The sequence below is a fragment of the Chamaea fasciata genome, unplaced genomic scaffold (genome assembly GCF_029207755.1).
Source record: "Chamaea fasciata isolate MVZ Bird 193981 ecotype frontalis unplaced genomic scaffold, bChaFas1.0.hap1 SCAF_9, whole genome shotgun sequence".
In the NCBI taxonomy this organism is placed as follows: domain Eukaryota; kingdom Metazoa; phylum Chordata; class Aves; order Passeriformes; family Sylviidae; genus Chamaea; species Chamaea fasciata.
In genome coordinates, this window is record NW_027094094.1 from 9,888,300 (window position 1) to 9,907,509 (window position 19,210).

The 19,210-nt window shown below is 49.6% G+C and overlaps 1 protein-coding gene and 1 long non-coding RNA gene across 2 annotated transcripts; both read right to left on the reverse strand.

Annotated features, from left to right (window-relative positions):
• Positions 1 to 295: 295 nt before the first annotated feature.
• On the reverse strand, positions 296 to 10,152 carry DUSP5 (dual specificity phosphatase 5). The gene is made up of 4 exons (XM_066190947.1): positions 9,632 to 10,152; positions 5,356 to 5,498; positions 3,725 to 3,944; positions 296 to 1,947 (listed from the first exon to the last, which is right to left on the reverse strand). Exons 1-4 carry the CDS (start codon positions 10,023 to 10,025, stop codon positions 1,547 to 1,549), a joined length of 1,158 nt encoding a protein of 385 aa, XP_066047044.1. The 5' UTR covers positions 10,026 to 10,152; the 3' UTR covers positions 296 to 1,546.
• A 2,147-nt stretch (positions 10,153 to 12,299) lies between these two features.
• On the reverse strand, positions 12,300 to 18,652 carry LOC136293642 (uncharacterized). Its single transcript, XR_010722208.1, has 3 exons — positions 18,414 to 18,652; positions 15,376 to 15,634; positions 12,300 to 12,554 (listed from the first exon to the last, which is right to left on the reverse strand). It is a non-coding gene; the product is annotated as an uncharacterized lncRNA (long non-coding RNA).
• Between the last annotated feature and the right edge of the window lie 558 nt (positions 18,653 to 19,210).

Here is a 19,210-nt window from a genome sequence, read left to right on the forward strand (position 1 = left end):
CATCTTCAGCGAGATGGCAAATCTTAAATAAAACATGCATGAATCAAAACAGAAGTGCCTGCCGGGCTGCTGGGAAGTGACGCCACTGTGACTCATGTCATTCTGTTTAAAACAATCCTCCCCCTCACCTTCTCACCTCTGTAGTGATGCACCTTGGTGCCTTTTCAGCACACAGCACAGTGATACTTTCCCATCTCTTCTACCGTCTTCCTTCACTTTTACACCATGGCGTTTTTCTCAGGTGACCTCTCCTGTCACCAAGCTCTCCCAAAGCACTCTCGCAGATCACTCCAAGTCAAACAAACAGCTTTATTTTCCTGGCATTTTTTTCCTTTATTATGTTTTACACATCATAAAAACCACTGCAGGTTTTCTTTCACATTCACGAGATCTCCTGGAAATTATTGCCATTTCCCATACATATTACATATTAAAAAATAATAAAAAGATCAACAGACAGAGACACTCATTCTGAACTCCCTGTGGACACAGAAGCCAATGTGAGCAAGACAGAAATAATTTTTTTCTGGACAAAGGCTGACTAGAGGTGACCACACACTCTAAGCAAGTCACATAACACTGAAAAAGACCACTTGATCACACAAGATACACAATGGGAACACTTGGGAAGGGATGGAGAAAAAGTTGTCTTGGAGCAAAAAGCTTGCCAGGTTTTTTTGGTGTGAAGTCCAGCAGTTACAGTGTTTTACAGTGTTATCTGATGGGAAGTGCATGTGATGATATTGTGGAGACATTCAAGTATTCTAGGGCTGTTCTTAAATAACAGATGGGAGGATAATAGCTCAGCAGGGTAGCTGATAGACGTTAAGTCCCTGCTTTACTTAAAAGCACATCCAGTACAAAGGCAAATACAGAAGTACAGGAAATGCCACACCTGAATGGACCCACCGGTCGGGGTTGGTATCCAGTTACACTGTGGACAATACCTGACACTTCAGAGGCTGGAGCACAGAGGGGATTTTCACCTGGTTGTGCAAGTGTCCTGGGAAAGGCACTCCCTCTCCCCACTCCAGCCCTTTGCTACCTGAAACATGACACAGGAGAGGGGTGGAGGAAAGCCAGAGAAAAATTTGAACAAATATTCACTCCCACCACCTCTGTGATTGTAAAGGTAGTGCTTTTCACTTCGCTTGCTTCCCTGCTGCTGCTGTTTATTGCTTGAAACTTTAAATAAGGGTCTTTTCAAAAATAAAATTGGAAGGAGATGGGAACTGAGAACATACTAAATGGATTTCTCATTGTTCCCCAGAAATCTGGAAATACAGTAGTGGGTGCACGTTGTATGGTTAAAACCCTGAAAAAGCACTTTGTATTTTTTTTAAAAAAGGACAATAAAAGTTCAAAAAACCTGCCATGCTTAGACCACTTGCATCTTACAGTCACAGCGTATGGGAAGTATGACCCATGACAGCCACTCCATCTCAGAGTAAGTGGATGCAGTTTCTCTATTGCACATTCATGAAATGTTCTTGTTGGGGATCACAGTTTGGATCAGGACCACACCAGCTCCGGCCCCCCACGGTGCTCAGCAGGACGAAGACGCCGTCATAGGGCTGAGCTTCAGCTGGTGGACAGGAGAGTGGATGGGCACGGAACTCAACACTGAGGTAGGAAAGGCAAAGCACGAGCCCTCAAAGTTTTTGCCTAAAGTCAGTTCCTCGGCAAAGAAAGATGCAGCTTCTCTTTTGCACGAGGCCACGGGGGGGCTGGGGGTGGAAGACAAGATCTCTGACTCGTACTGCAGCAACTGGCCCATGAAACCGAAGTTTGGAGAGATGAGGCTCCGGCGCTGCTTGATGTAATCGAAGGCCTCGTCCAGGCGCAGCCTCTTTGTCTTCATGAGATAGGCCATGCAGATGGTGGGGGAGCGCGAGATCCCCGCCTCGCAGTGCACCAGGATCTTCCCGCCGGCTCTCCGGATGTAATCTGGGGGGAAAAGCCATGGCGGACATCAGGGCTTGCTGGGGAGGGAGAGGATTGTGACACACCCTGTCTACCAGCGAGGAGAGGCTTGCTCTTCTCTTGGGTACTAGGGGTGACATGGAGACTAAAAGACGAGGACAAAGTCCAGCTTGTGACAGACCTGAGCTTGGATCCTGGTTTGGTTCTTTTCGCATTTTATAGGAAACTCCATCCCTGTCTCCTTCCTTGTGCCTACTTCTCTTTTGGAACAACTGACACTGAAGAACACTGTGATGCAGGCAATGCCGTACCTGCATTTCTCTGCCTGCAGCTCAAAATGTTGTGTGAAGCTCAGCCTGGCCAGCCCTCCCACTACGTGGTCACACAAAAACTGCAGGGGCTCTCATCATCTTTGTTAGAAAAACGGGATTTTTCTTCAAAATCCTAACTCCCTGCTTGGCCAGCTGGCAGCAAACAGCAGTACCAGGAGGTACCCTTGGGTGGAGAGGCTGAGCTCAGTCCCTGGGGCCTCACCACAAAGCACACAAGCACTGGTAGGCAGTTACTAATTACAGCCTGGTTAAAGGATGCTTGGACTTAAGTCAGGATATAAAAGGCTCATGCAAAGCACCCATTTTACACAACAGGAACCACTGTGGTTACTCACACAACACAATGATTGTTATTAGATTAAAGAGAATGTGCTTAAAATAAGCCCTTTCCACACAAAAACACTGTTCAAAAAATAGACTTTTCTCTGCTCTATTGCCTTGGGCAACATGTTCAAGCTCCAATTTATGGATAACTGTGAGTGTAGTGCTCTGGGAAACACACAGAGCTGAGGAAATTATCATTTGCTTGCCTTCAATTGTCTGTCAGGGGACTGCCACCACGACCAGTTATATTTAGCTACTGCACAAAATAAGGAAGACATGGATTTGAGTCATCCCCAGCATCTACACCACTTGCCCAATTTTAAAAGAAAGTGAAAAATAAAGTCATCCTCGAAATCTGGGAAATTTCCAAATGACTCGACGTCTATCAGAAGGGGTGGAGGATAGGACAGAAAGGTGCCATAAATTATTATTTCCCTGAAGGGTGTGAGATGTCCCTTACCAGGAAGGGGGAAGGACTCAAACAGCACCCTCGGGTCAGGTTTTTGTAATTCTGCTTGAGCTGTTGAAGGACTCAAACTCAGCTGAGCAATGAGTCCAGAGAGTCTGTAACTGTGTTTTATTCCCTTTTTCTCTTGAATATTCCTGGAGAGCAACTGCACAGATTTCAAACATGATCTTCACCCAGGCTCAGGTTTCTCCACCTCACCAAAACATCTTGTGCTTCTCAGGGAGAATCCTCTCTCCTGTGCTCCCTGGCACAGCTGTGTTCACTCACCCACTCAGCCGAACGCAGGAAAATTTGAAATGGAAGAGCACAAACTTTTCTAAAGGCCTCCTCATTTTTTTTACATTGGGATATTTGATCAAAGGGTGAGATACCAGTATGATCAAAAGGAGGAATGGAAAGAGCTCTGTGATAAAGGAGGACAATGGATTTCTAAGACCCCACCTTTGGTATATCTCAGCACAGCAAGGCAATAAGCTGATTTGCTTCACCTGGTTGTTACTGAGTCTGGCATGCAAGTCCAAGGAACTCGGGTTTTTTTGTTTTTTTCTTCACAAAATTCAGTAAACTTCAATGTGTATTTTATTTTAAAATTAATTAAATGAATTTTTAATTTAATTTACATTTTAAATGAGTTTAAAATACGTGAAGAGCTGAAAAATTGTTCATTTGTACCTACCAATGAAGTCTATGGCTTCCTGGAAGTGAGAGCTGATGTCTGCTGTGTGACTGTCCTCCACTGGGATCCACTTGTAGCAATACTGGTCTTTGAAGGAATCTGAGCTTTTCCTGGAGACATTTAGCAGGGCTGTGATGTGCAGGTTGGCAAGAAACTCACACTTGGAAGCATGATAGGCACTACCAAGGTAGAGAAAAGGCAAGATTTCGACTGGACCACCCTGGAAGAGAAGGAGCAAAACATGTAACTCTTTTTTCAAAAATCCTGAGACCCAAGAGTGACCAAGGGAGCCCATGTGGGTGCCTGCTCCCTCCCCCTCTGGCTTTTTTGGACCCCAGTGTTGCTGGTCAATGAATCAGTCCCATTGCAAAGCCCACGCAGGAGAAATATTTTCATTTTCTTGTCCACATCTGCAAAGTACAAAGTCAGACCCAAGCCTTCGTGTGCAGGATGTTTTCGACTTTCTCTAAAGTGCTGCCCCTTGCAGTGCACCCAAAGTGTTTTCATATGTGGTGCCCATTCCTGCTGAGGCTTTACCAAAATAGGGGCAAGGCAGGGAGCCACACCCCGCAGGGAGGGAGACTAGGACAGAGGAAGAGGCTGCTTGGCTCAGCCAGGGCTTAGCCCCTCTGGTCACATCTCCAGAAGTGAAACAAAGCAAAAAAACTGGACATAGGCTCCCCATCTATCCCCCTTCACCCCACACCTCTCTGGAGCACAGCCCCTGCTGCGTCACCCACCCTGAGACGTCATCTCAGTTCCTCCCTCCCCTGCACAAGCAAAGGCTGGATGACGAGATGGGGGAAGAAAAGCCACCGTCTGACACCGCTTTCTGAGCTGGCAGGTAACTTTCCATGATGCACAGGGGCTGCTGCCACCCCGCAGCTGCAAGAAACTGCCTTTTCACTCCCCCTGAACAGCCCACATCGTGGGTTCCCAGGCATCAGGGACAGCTGGCAGCCAGCCAAGGTGGCAGGAGGACGCCTGGTGTGGGAGGTACCCCCAGGAGAGCACAGAGGCATCACAAGGGGACTCCCCTGAGCAGCAGGAAATGCATGCCCCGGCGGAAGTGTCCTGACCGCAGGGTGACATCTCGGAGCACACATAACCCCCGGGCTGGGGGGGCACACCATGACTTCCTCTGTGGAAACCCCACTTCCCCGGTCCAGTGGTGGGTCTCTCTTCCCAGAGGCACTGGCCCCTTGCCGGCCTCAAATTCCTCCTGGGCTATCAGAGGAGTCATGGGCAAAATGTGCTCCTTTTCCTGCTGGAAAAGTGACTCTGGCAGCCTCTCTCCTGCCCATTCTCTGTCTCCTGTGGAGGTGTGAGCTGCGGATGGCTCATGCTGCCTAGGTGTGTGATAGACAGTTCATAAATACAGTTTTGGGGCTAGATACGGTGTTTTGCCTCCTTCTGTTGCCTAATTTTGAAGCCAGGTGGAGGTTATGCTGATCAGCAGCACACGAGGACAACTCATTCAGCACACAGGCTGTCAGCCTGGACTGCAACAACTCATTGACAGCCCACAGCAGCACCAGGGCCATTGATGCCCTGCCAGCCTCCAACAGAGCTTGGTGGCATCAGGGAGAAATCTCAAGGGGAGGGTGACCCACCACAGCCAGGACACACACCTGGTCGTAAGCAGGCTTGTGGTTGGCACTCTGCTTCTCACAGTGGCTGGCAGGGTTTCTCTCTGCCTCCGTCCTCTCTGGGGAAATGAGTTTTCCATTCACGCAGCACTCAGGATATTGAGAGTTAAAGGTTTCATATCCCCCTAGGGAAACAACAAAAAGAAGATGATGTGAGTACTTGCCCTCCCAAGGACTGGATTAATTCAAGTGAAGGACAAATGAAGCTCCAGCGCTTGCAATGCAGTGGGATAGCAGAGCCCAGCAATGAGCTCCAGGGGAGGGTCAATGAAGGATAATGCTCCTCTGGGAAAATAGGTTTGCTTAAAAGACTTTGGGCACCCAAAGAAAAATCTCTGATACCACTGACAATTATTAACTTGCCAAAACCCAGGGAATCCAGACTAAAGCTGTTAGCAAATGTAATTCTGTTGAGTCTAGCAAACATTAACTCCTGTACAGAGGGGACTAAATTCCCTCCCCCCAGGTTTTATACATGAACACTAAGTCCAGCATTTGAGGCAGAGATTTCTGTACTCAGGAGTCATCTTTTCTAAACCTGTCATTAATATGTACACTGTGACAACACACAAAATATTTTATTTCCATTTTTAAATGGACACAAACACAAGAGGGGGATGCTTGCATCTGTCTCATTAATCACTACAATGCATGAGACAGTGAAGTAATGAAGATGGTCCCACTGAAACCAATCTATTAAATAACAGCTATAAAACTTAATGAAATCCTGTGACAGCATTTGACAACTGAATAGCCCCACATGAGCTATTCTGCACGGTTAAGTACTGCGTTCATTTCATTCAGTCCCCTGCTAATGAAAAGGAATTAATCCTGGTATTACATTGTTACTCAAAGTTTGTCATCAGCTAAACCGTTGCCTGTTTCCAGGCTGAGAATATTCTGCATGGAAGCACATCATCTCCAAAATGAACCTGAATAAGTCAGGTAGCAGAAGCAGCCTGGAAACGTCAGCGGTGTGCCACACGTCTGCCACCTGTGCTTTCTCAGGGCAGAAATGAATGGCTCACGGACGGCTACATTCAATAATCCTTCAGTGTGGCCCTCAAGTAAACAAGGCTTGGAAGGCAAAGCCTCCCGTTGTGATTCATTCACCTGCAACTGTTTCGCGCTGATAAGCTGTGTCGGTGTGGATTTTGAAAGGAGGGAAGTGCTGAAGATCAGAGCAGCCGCAGGACCCGCACCAGCCTCACTGCCGGGGCTGCCTGGTACAGCCACCTGTGACAGTTCAGCCCCACAAGGCCGGTGTCTCATCTGTTCGCAATGTTTGAGCAGATGTGTGTTCAAGTTCATGACGCGCTACTGTCACCTACTCATTCCTGCCGTGGGGTCCTCGTGTTGCAAGTGGCCAGCATGATGCAAAGGCCACTGAATGTGATGGAAGTCTGTTTTCCATGACAGAGGGCAGGAGAGTGACGACACTCAGCACCTGCACCTCTCCTCCTACCCCCAGGGTACATTCTGCCAGCTCGTCCCAGAGCTCACAGCATGAGGCAGTGGTCAAAGCAGTCAAGTGACGGCGGAGACCATGGTGGTGGTGGGAGGTGTTTGATAAAATGATATCCGCAACAACTGGGTTGAAAAAATGATATCCCTAGCAACTCACAGTGTGAAAAAACAACAAACACAAGAAGCTCTCCAGAGTACCCTGATCTCCAGCTGCCCTTCATGGGGAGAACTTTTAAATCCTCTGGTTTTGCATAGCTGACCTTATCTTCCCCCAACCCCCCCAGTCACCGTCATCGCATAGGAAAAATATGTCTAGTTTATATAAATAGCCATGATCCCCATTTATGCCCAATGTTGTTGTTGTTTTTACTCTTGAATGAACGCAGAAATCTGGAGCCGAACCTGAGTGTGTTCAAACAGACATGCATGTCTCATGTCTCTTGGGGCAGCTAGCACATGCAGCTGGTGAATGGCTAATTACAAGCCTTGGGGATCAGGATATTTGCAGGCCATTCTTACAGTGAGTCATCTGCTCATCCCATCCTCCAGCAATCTCCTCTCTTCCCTCTCCCCACTCAACCTACCTTCCCTGAGGTCATTTCTGCAAATACTCGGTTGCTCATCATGGAGAGCTGAGCTGCACTTCCGTTTTAATCAATAAGTAATAGAATCGTTATCAGCACCAAGGGACGATCCGTTATTTTATCTTTCTTTTTCCCTGACACACAACCACTGTCACCGCGCTGAGGCTGAGCTCACCCAGAGTGAAACTGCACCTACACAGATGAAAGATGTGACCCTGCAAGCCAGAAAGCAAAGGAGGGAACAGGGCCTGGCACGCAATGACTCGGTTGCAGCTGCTCTCTCTGGGACCAGATCCTCAGATCTTGATAACCTGGGGGTCTTGATGCCCTCCTCATATCTTATTGCCAGACTCCCTTAGCACTCAAGTAGGCAACACATGCTCCTAGTTCTCCACACCTAGGAAGGATAGTAATATAAGGGGAAACCTCAAGGAGGATTTTTCCTGATGGTTTTACAGCCTATTATTTTCAAAGTTGGTAGTGAAGGCCTCCAAAGGACCCTTTCTCCGGATCAGAACCCAGTGTTCCAGGGTGATTTATATCCCCACTGTGCCAAGGATCTTCCCCCAGGCCACAACAGCTTCCTGGGGGTCTGTGACCCCAGTGAATCACAAGTGCTGCCCACTGAGTCATGGGCCTGAACCTATAGCCCTGAGCACTTCCAGCAAAAGGAAACTGCAGCAGGAAAAGCAGGAAATATTCTCATACACTGAGAGGAAATATCTTTAGCCTGAAATCGACAGGCTTTCAAGGTAACACACTTCACAACTCACAAGATGTACAAAGCAGAGCCTACACTAACCCCTCACCCCGGATAAACTGTCCCCAGCCACAGTCACCACTTCAAATTGTGAGGCTGGTGCATGAGGAGGAAAGCATGATCGTGTGGCCTAACAAGCAGTTTGAGAGTCAGCAGAGCTTAATTCGGCCCCTAGTTTACCGCAGACTTCCCACCGTGACCCTGTAGATATTTCTTCATCTCTAGTTTAGCGCAGTCCCTAAGGATTTGAATGACACAGTGCCAGTATCTCTACCCTCCAGTAGCAGAATTTGTGCTTTTGGGATGACTGTCAGATCCAGCAAAGGCTGACAGTGGCTGGACAGAACCAGGGTGCTGACAAACAGCCGGGGAGCATCCCCCTATTTCGGTACCAGGCAATACCCAGGCTGAAGATGCTTCTGTCCCAGCGGGAGGTCATTACAGAAGGCAAAAGGCGGGTACTTCAGGACAAAAACTAGTGATAAAAGGTTTATTAAAAGTGAATTAACCCTGGCCCATTAGAAGACAGGGGCAGGCTTTATTCAAGAAACATCGCCTGATTTTCCCCTCCCTTTGATGGCCTCATGGTATGGCGAGGGGGTTTTCGGAAACTCCTGTCTCGGCGTGGTGCCGCTGCGGGAGCCCCGAGGCCGCCGCGGGTGCGGGGCTTCGGGCGGGAGCGGCCCCGCCCGGGCACGGCCCCGCTCCCAGAGCAGGTGGGGGCTGCGCTGAGAAAACCGAGAAAGCAGAAGGACAAAGGCGCTGCCAGAAGTCGGGGGGAGGTAGGGGTGGCAGGGCAGGGAAAGGGCGGGCTGCTATGCTCGCTATGTTATTTATCGTTTTATTAGCCCGGGTTATACGGAAGGAAAACAAAGAACCGCAATCGAAGGGCTGTAATACACGTGAGGGGAGGAGGTATTTCTGTCCCCCGACGAGCCCCGGAGTTTCGGCTCTAGGTTTCCCCTGTCAGCGTCAATGTGCCCGACAGATAGAAACCTCTCCGCCCTCGGTCCCTGAGTTTCGGGCGTCCCTGTGACACCGAGCGGAGAGCGAGTAGCTGTGGCCTCGTCTCTCCTCATATCCGCAGGGCTGATTTTGTTTCCCACGCAGCGCCGATGTCTCCCCCCTTTGATAATCTGCAACTTTTGCTGTTCTTTACTGATATTTCCTGCTTTCCCCTCAGCCTCTTAAACGCGTGGCGGGGGTGAGCGGAAAGGCATTTCGGCTCAGCCCGCAGAGTCTATCCGGGATTTATTTCCAGTAGGTGGAAAAGAAACAAAATCCCGGTGTTACCTCCCTGCCCTCCACCAATAATCAGGTTCACTGCAGGGCGAAGGGGAGGGAACGGGAGCACCTCGGGGCCGCCGTCAACCAGCGGAGTTTTGAGGGTCGATCGCACCTCTCTCCCCCAGCCCCTGTCCCTCGGGTCCCCGCGACCCCTCCTCACCTTTCAGGAAACAGACCCTGGCCCCGGCCTCCGGCAGGCTGGAGAGCAGGGCGTTGAGGACGATCTGGGCTGTGCTGTCCTTCTTCAGCTTCTGCCAGTGGCCCGTGTCCTGGTCCAGCACCACCACGGCTGCCAGCCGGGCGGCCCCCGACGCCCCCTCGCCGCCCAGCAGCAGCCGGGCTCGGGCCGCGGCGTCGGGCACCACGAACTGGAGCGGCACGGCCCCGCCGCGGGCCCGCCGCATCACCACCGAGTTGAGGTTGACGTTGAGCGAGCCGCGGAGGCAGGAGGCCGAGTAGGACAGGTAGGGCCGGCAGTCCAGCACCAGGCAGCGGGAGGGCTCCTTCCGCAGCAGCTTCCGCAGCTGGCGGCAGTCGAGGGACGTGACTTTCATGCCGGCCGAGGGTCGCGCCCCGCCGCAGCCGGGGCAAGAGCGGAGATAAGCGGCAGGAGGGCGTCCGGTGCTAGCGCGGAGCCGGCGGCGACAGGACGGGACGGGAGGGACGAAGGCGCCGCGGGGCCGCACCAAGCCCGGGCAGGGAATCCCGGCCGGCGCCGCCGGGCATTTATATGAATGGGAGGCCGGGCTGTGACGACACTGCCCATATAAGGGGAGTGACGCGCCCGCCTCCCAAACATGGACATCCCCCGCCCCGCGCGCCGCCCCCTGGCGGGGATCCCCTCCCTCCCTAGCGGCGGTAGGTCAGGATCGGAAGCAGAGGAAGCTGAAAAACGCTGCAAAAATTCTCCACTCATCGGCTGAGGCTCATCCCGACATCACCCCCGCCTCCTCCCCAGCGCGTCAGGAGAGTAGAGAAGCGTGCCGGGGGGTAGAGGAGAAGGAGAGAAGGGAGGAAGGAAGGAAGGAGGGGCAGCACTGGGGCAGGCTTCTCGCACCAGGTTGCGAATGGAGTTTCAGTTCCCTTTATTTCCCCCTCACTGTGTATCTTCACCCCCAGAAAAGCCTGAGCCCAGGCAGGTCTGCCTGCAAGAGCTCTGCTGCCCACGGGATGGGAGCTGCCTGCTCCTAGATCCCCTCGGAAAGAGTTGGGTCCCCTACTCAGGCCATGGTTTGCGTTAAGGCAGCTTCGGCAACCGAGTGATCAGCGAGAATTGCCTGGGGAACAACCCCGAGGAGGCCATTACTTGGCCCAAGGTTTACAGCCTAAGGAACAAAGAGAAATGGACCGGAACAAAGCAAGATGTGCCATTTCTGCAAAATTAGTGAATGCTCTGCAGCAACGGGGACAAGGATGAGAGGGCCACCGCCAACACGAACATTTGTGGTCTGGTTGTTTGAGGGGAGGGTTCCTTTCCCTGTAGCTGCAAGATTTTGTCTCAAGGACTTGCAAGACTTACACCACAGCCTGCTGACTGTGCCTGTGCCCAGAAGTCATGACACTAAGACGCACAGGAACTGGGAAATTTGGCACTTGCCCTTTCATTGTAGATAGCTTTGTAAAGAGACTAAAAGAATGAGTGGAAATTCCTAGAAGAAGTTAAGCAAAAGGATGAACTCCAGTCAAGCTCATTACAGCCCGGGCAGATGACAGTGGAGCTGTCTAAGAGCAGGGTGTCATTCATTCTGATGGTGCCCCGAAAGAATGCTCACCTCAACAGCAGGCAGGAAGTGCCATCCCTGCCTCAAATTGCCTGCAGCTGAAACAGTGAAGCATGAAAGAGGCTGTGCAAAGAAAACGCTCAAGCTGATTGAAAGAATGGCAACTACTGGTTTTGAAGCAACTCCTCCTCCTCTTCCTCTTTCAATCCCCTTACAGACCTCCCATCTGGCTCCTTCTAACCTGACCCCCCCTCCCTCCTCTCCTCTGAGTCATCCAGGGTATGAGATGGAACAAAAATAGAAGTAGCTTGTGGGTAGGGGCAGATGTTCACAGCGCATCTCAGCGTGGGTGTTGTCTTCACCTGGCCACTGCCATCACGGCAGCCTGGCTCCTTCCCTTCCCCTGCACCCACCCTGGGAGGCAGCTGGCCATTGTGAGCCACAAGGCCGGGCGAGACCCACGTGCCAGCACAGCTCCTGTCAGAACTGGATCACCACAACTGTGCCAAAACCCATCACACGGACTAGATGGAAAATCTGGCATAGGCAGGGGTGCTGTGACCCAGTCCTGCTCACGCAGGAAACCTCCACACCACCTGAACAGAACCTGCCTTTCCCGCCTCTCAGTCCCCAGCTTCAGGGGCTACCACTTCCTCTCTGAGAAGCAGCCTGCTTCCCTTGGGACTCAGACCCCAGTAACAGCTCAGTTGGCAAACTGGTCCCAGTAGGGCACAGGGAGGGGAAGAGGTGCTATGAGCAGATGCGGGTGTGCTCCTCCCTCCTGAGAGGAAGGAGGGGGCCAGCACAGTCACAGTATCATTTCCTCTCAGGAAACCCAACTGAAATGTGAAGGGGTGAGAAAGAAAGCTTTTCCTCCCTCCATACTCCTGCCTAAAGTGATGCCTCTGAAGCCGGGGAAAATTACCGCAGCCGAAAAATCAATTCTCTGGAGAGCACCTGAAGTTTGGGCCGTGCTGGTGGCAGGGTGTATATCACCAGACCTGACCTGCAGCTGACCTTCCTCCTTTTACATACCTAATGCTGAGCATCCAAACAACTGCCTTTCAGTAGGTTACAGCTCTGCTTTTGTTTCTTAATGGAGTGAGTCATGACCACCTTTTTATTAGGAGAAAATAACAAGGCTAACAACAGCAGTACTAATGCTTCCTCCGCTGCAGGGTGCTGGATGCAGTGTCCCTGACTTCTCTGCCCACCAGCAAAATGCCTCAGTTTTGGAAACAGATGAGCAATTGGGGCCGATGCTGTCAGGGCTGTGAGATGGACAAGGATATTTTTTCCTACTGCAGCAGCTCCTTCATTTGTTGGGTGCTCCCAGCCAGAAGAAAGAACGGGTCTCGATTCCTGTAAATGGAAGTGGTTGAGTAAATTAAACCACTCTCTGCTTTAGGTAGGAAACTCCCCTCCTCCCCGCAGCATTTTACATCATTCCCACTTAGGTTCTGCTGCATCTCTCTGCTCCTCCTCCCGCTTCCCCCTATAACCTCCCAGGCTCTTTTGGCCTTTGTCTTGGGCTTTTATCGGGACTTTCAGATCAGCTGGTCCTTTCCTTTTCTTCCAGGCTGTGTTTCCCCTAACCTAGCTCATTCTTCCCTTCTCCCCTCCCCACCTCCTCCGGGCTCTTTGTTTCCCAGTGCTGCAAAGGGAAACTTTCTCGCTGCAGCTGGGGAGTGGCCGCCCCATCTCCCGAGGGGTGCGGCTGGACCTCCACCCCAGGGAACAGCATCCAGAAGGTATCGCCCAGGAGTAAAAACTGCCTTTTGGAGAGAATAAAACTTAAAACGGGCTTTAAAAGGAGGCTTACACGAATAAATGAACACCATTTCTTGGGAAGCAAAAGAGACAAGATCAGTCAAGTCTCTAGGGCTTGACTTGCCTCAGCTGAGACATGGGATGCCCTGTCGTGGATGTTTTAAATGTGCTGATAACTCCAAAGAGTTAAGACGAAACCTCAGCAAGACCAAAGGTGAGAGAAAGCCAGAAAGCTCTTGGAAAGGAGACTGAAGGAGAAGGCAGATCAAAGATCATAAAGGAGACAAGTCAGGGAGGTGTTAGAGAGAGTAACCTAAATGCCATGGAGTCCTAGTTTGGGGCTTGAGCTGCATCATATCCCTGCTGGGGAACAATCCTGAACCCACATCCTCCTGTTGGTTGTGAAATGCAAGAAATTCCTCAGGTGAACAAAGCATAGCACTTGGCAGCAGAGAAGATAGGTTGGCATTTCTTTAACATTTTTAACTTTTCCATATTACCAGTTTCTAACTTTGGATTGGGTGATGTCAAAACACTTACAGGACAAGCAGTGAGATAGGTTTATGCTGGTAAATGGAGAGCTGCAAGACACTTTTAAATTTATACCCAGGACTAAGGTCAGCTGAGCAGTGGCAACTGGAGATTGTCAGACTGAGACCGCATTGTTGTCATGACTTGGTCACTCTTGAGACAAAGTCTAGGATCTAAGATCAGATCATGATCATTCATCTCGTTATGAATTTCTGTCAGTCTCAACAGAACACCTGTTGCCAAAAGCTGATTCTACAGGGTGAAAAGCACTATCAGACACAGACAGGAGTTGCTTGCACTCAACATTTCTGAAAATCAGGCTGAAAGGGAATCTCAGTCTTAGTCTGATTTTTACCTGACTCATGCCTACGTGACCGTGACTGCACTGATTGCTGTAAGCTGCTGTCAACAGCTACAGTCAGGGGTGAAAGAGGAATGAACCAAACCTCCTGCCACCTTTTAGAAGCCTCTGTTCTTTCTGTTCCACTAGCTGGTGGCTTAACCCTGCATACAGATGGAAGATAATTTTTAAAACAGGGAATCCATCTATCTGCACAATCGAATTTCAATTTCTCTGCTTGCCTGATATGACCCACAGCATCGTGAGCCATATTGATGGAGCATTTGCCAGACCCAGTTATGAATGTAAAGAACCCGCCTTTCCATTTTCAACCACACACTATCCCTGGGGTAGCTGCAGTAATTGCTTACATGGGAAAATGATTTCTGTAGTTAGCTGCCTTTAATGTGAGACAAAGCCCTTTTGTTCTTTTATCAAATTGCCAGTTCTCATTTGTTCTTTTCTCTTCCTGCCACTGCTTCCCCACATGCATTTCTTGCCTTCTCATCCTGTCTCTTCCCTTTTCCTGGATGTATTTCCCAGGAACCTGCTCCTATTCTGCATTGGCAGATCTCCCTGCACTAACAGAGCTATCACCAGCCTGGCTGGGCTTTCACTCACGTCTCCCAGCAATTCCTGCCTCTCTGTACCCAACCAACCTGTCATTCTGCAAGTCCTTGTGGTTATTGCTTCTTTAGACTGTTGTGAGACACCAAGTGACATAAAATATTCCTACATATGCTGTTTAATTGGCTATTAGGACAAGCTTATCTTGAAGGAATGCTGTATACTTCTGTCCAGATCTTTTGGAAGCAAATCTTATCGTCGCTGTATCTGATTCCCTCTGCCTTGGTCCTTCTGACTGACTCATTTCTTAAGCACCAGGTTGTTGCCTAGAGGCTATAATCACATAAGTATAATCCACTGCACAGTGTGTGTTACTATGCCCACTCCACCGAGAATGAGTACAGCTCCTGGGTACAGAAATGACTTTTTAAGCTCAAAATGGAACAGCTCATCCTTTTAGCTGAGAATGTTTTGGAGCCATTTCAGTAGGCTACACAGATATAAGCAAACAAACACATTCAGTAAAACCCCATACACCTCTGTCATCTATAACACTGCTGGTAACAGGAAAAATTCCCACCCCACAGCCCCTGCTTGTTTTCAGGGGTCCTCGGGCATGACACCGTCAGGACAAGGCAACCAGTGGGTCACGGTGCAGACTACAAACCACCCTACTTACTCCAGCACAAGCATGGCATTGCACATCCCATGCCCAAAAAGCTCTTTACCCCACCTTTGCAAACAGAAAACACACGTAAAGTGATCCTGGCTTTGAGCTGCCCTCCAGACACCACCCTAGAAGGTGTTTCTGGTGCTCTTTGGGTCTGCTCAGGGTGTCCAGAAGGCAGCTGTGGGGAAAGCAGAAGCAGCTGGAGCCGGTGGGCTGGGGGAGGCTGTGGCCACCTGGAGCTGTGGAGGGGAAGCAGATAAAGCAGAGCTTGCCTTTCCCAGCAGTAACACAGGTAATGGGCTTACAGGGAAGCCAGGACAGCTGTTGGAAGAGCAGGGAAGCTGAGTGCCACTGCTGGGGTTGCTCCCTGTGGCTGTGGTTCTCCATGGCTGAGGGCTTCAGGAACGGGCTCAGCAAATCTCTGTCCAGAAAGACACACACAGAATCCATCCTGCTTCGGGATATGTGAGGATGCACCTTTCAAAGAGTCTTCATACAAATCCCTGGTTTACAGGATTATGTGGGTCACGTTCAGGAACACATGCCTGTGACTTGGTAACTGTCCTAAAATTAAATGGCAAAGTAAACCGGAATTAATAACTTGATAAATTTATTTCTTTTTACTGAGTGTCTTCTCTGCTTAAGTTGTTCTGTGGTTACTTCAAGTATTGTCTCTCTCTCCTGAAACTGAATCATCCAGAGAACAAAAAAATAATTTGAATGATTTTTTTTTCCCAAAATAAACCCAGTGGAATAAACTTGTAAAAGAGAGGAAATAATTTACATCTTTTATGTTCCTTTCTCCTGGGTTCCTACTTACTTAACCCCATTTAAACTTTGTATCAGCTTATTACATCCGGTGAAAGTACACTACAGCTTATTAAAATTTAAAGCTGTTACTCCAAGGGAAAACACTGAAAGCTCTTTTATGGATTAGCCAAGCTGGCAGGATGTGGCTTCGACTTTGTATCCTTTTGATGGCATAGCTCACTTGAGCATCTTTATAAAATAAACCTCCCCCATCACTTTGGGCCCATTCTAGTTTTCTTTGCACCAAAGTGTTTTGTGCTAGTAGGACTACATTCCACCCCTGTATTTCACAGGCAGAGTAAGAGGGTATCATACTTAAGGTAGGGTAAAATTGAAGTAGGTGCCAGCAACAATGCTGTTCCTTTAAAAACAGGAGTGTTAAAAATAATGGATGATACCTGCCATGCTTTTACTCTCCTCTGTCCTGTAGGAGGAAAAAGATCTGAGACCAGCAGGACATGAGCAATAATTTGTATGGGTATTATCAAACACACAGTTGTACCACTGCAGCACCTTGGTTTCCTTTAAGTCAACTTTGTATTGGAAACCCTTGCCAATGCAATGCTGCTGGTTATAGTATGAGCCTTCACCACAGCTTCCTACTGACAGAAAAGAGCCTGTGGGGTGACACAGCTGGTTTCCTCTGCAGCTATGGCAAAGGGCCTCTTGCACAGGAACTCTTGCACCAGAAACTGCCTTGCCCATCAGTATGCAAACTGCACCCCAGCAAGCAGGCCTTGGATCCTCAGTCCTCTGATCCCTCAGCTTTGAGCCCATTTAATCTCACTTCCTATTACTTCCTCCCTGAAGCTTGGGAGTCTGGAAGAGGCCAGAGTATCAGATTTAAAAGGGGGATTCCCAGGTTTATTAAGAGTCTCTTGTTTGTTAATGAGAAAAAAACCTTCAAAGTCAAGCCCTTCCCATCGCCCTTCTGAAGTTCCTCCTGGGAAATGACCCTTCTGACAGGGACTGCTCACAGTGAAGGATCTCTAGGGCTACCTTATAGCCTACAGCTAGCAGAGGGTCCCTTCCTACAATCCTGATAAAGTAACAGCCAGACCTTTAGAGCATAAGGAAAATGCTCCCCCTAAAAACTGGTGCTTGCTCCACCCCTTTTGCACCCAGCAGATTCAGCTTTGCTTTTCTTTGCCAAGGTATCAACAGAAAGGTTCCAACAGAGCCAATGGTTGCCATGCTGGAGGGGCTGAACCATCCATCAACATCCCTTTCTCCAGCTCTGGGGTGATGAGTGTAACCTCTGGCTGAAGATCAGCACAAAGCCATCACATACCATATCATTACAGCTGTTTGCTGCCTGACTGTGTGCTGGAGGTCCCATGAAATGTGGCTTTGGGGCTGCAAGCTTTGGCAGTCTTTATTTTTCATGAACTGTGAACAGGGACTTCAGTCACTCAGCATCATGCCGTTCTCTGCCCACAAACAGGAAAATCTAGAATTCCAGGGGTAGAAAATGTGCCTCAGTACAAACTCACCATCCCATCTGTGCACCATGAAGAGGGCATTCGGGCTGCTCTGGAAGCATCTGTGTAGGCAGAAGTTGACTCACAGGGAAAAAAAGGTGGGAAGAGAACAGGGCTGAGCTGGGAAACAATTTGTCACTTGCCAGAACATTTGTCCAGCATTGCTTGCAGTGATCCTGGAAGTCCAGTTTAGGAGTGGGTGGCAAAGTGAGCCTCCATGGCAGTTGCTCATCTCTCTTCCCACCAACCTCCTCCTCCAGGAATGTGACACAGACATGAATGTTTCCTTTCCTGCACCCCTGGGATCTCTCAGGAACCCCTTAAGAGACAGTATTCTGGGAAGCAGTGCTGTATCACGAGTGTGGATTAAGGGGCAGAGTCCCAGTTGGGAAGGCTGGTCACTGGGACATGCCACCACCAAGCAATGCTGCTTTGGGAATAGAGATGTCTGACACATCTTCCACCAGCTGAATCAGGGATAGTTTAAATCATTTATATCTTTTATCTACCAGGAAGGGGAAAAATATACATTTGGACTGATTTGGAAAGATCTTGAGCACCTGAAGCCACGGGGCTTAAAGATACACAACCCAGATTTTTGTAATAAACCATTCTGCCGAGGGAGGTCAGTCCTAGAGAAATTGTTCAGTGTGCAGACATGGCATTCCTGTCGTACTTCTCAAGCCTACAGAAAACAGACTGCTCAAGCTGCCACTCCTTTTTTTATCCATACAACCCCAGGAAGTGCCTACCCATAAGGAACAACTCAAGTTTTTCCAAGAATAAAACACGTTTGTGATATTGCAAGTCTGCTCCTGGGGCTGGGCCTGGCACCACATTGAGCTACGAATGTAGGGTGACAGGGACTCTTTTCCACACCTATTCCACACAGCACCCTCTGTACATTCCAGCCAGCCAGAAATACCATCAGCCCATAGAGGTGTCCCACCAAGACGCACAGGCATGGTGTGACACCTCTGAGCACAAACCTCCAGAAGCAGAGAGGGAAAGCAGAGAGAGATGTGCAAACAATGAAGCTTCTTAGGGCTTACCTCCACCTGGTACCTTCTGGTGGTGTGGCAGCAAAGGGTCCACAGAATGGCAGTAACAGGCTGAGACAGGTCTGGAGAATCTCAGCTCAGCGTGGTTTTCCTGTAGGGTGACTCTACTTTATCACAAGGTTAGTGTGACAAGACTGCCTGTGCGTCTTCTCCGGATGTCTTCAAAGAGGGGAGAAATCACCCTCACTGCAGCAGGTAGAGCACAGAAGACCTATTTGCATATTTTGGCAATACCCTAAGGTCATTCCTAAAGGTAGGTTTAAGTATCTGCTCCCTTCTCCCACTGTGGGCCCAAGCCCCCTCCAGGGTGTCCTGGAGCAGTACAGAGCTCCTTGCAGGGGCCATGAGCAGAGATGTGATGAGTCCTCCCTGCCAAGTGCAGACCTGCAGTAGGTTTGGGACAAACCTGTGGAATTTCTCTTTGATTGACACAGACTCTGCCGACGTTTCTAGAGGCCTCAGCTTGACCAGCTCACACTTTGGCCCTTCTTTGCCCTTTCCGTGCTGCAGCTTTAAGCCCAGAGTGATGAATATGCGTGTCTGCTTCGTGCCGGCCATTCACCTCAGTGTGGTGTAGGTGGCTCTATTTTAAGATAATTCTTAGGTTTAAAAAAACCCCACACCAGGTGAGAGGTAGATGTGTCTGCTTCTGCTGCTCCTGCAGTGGGGATGGGTACTGGGGGCAATCACTCCCCAGAAGGGGCAGCAGGTGGGTATCCCTCCCTCCATTAACACTCACCTTGGCACCATTTACATCAGAGGCTGGTGCTGGAAGGTGCTGCACTGTT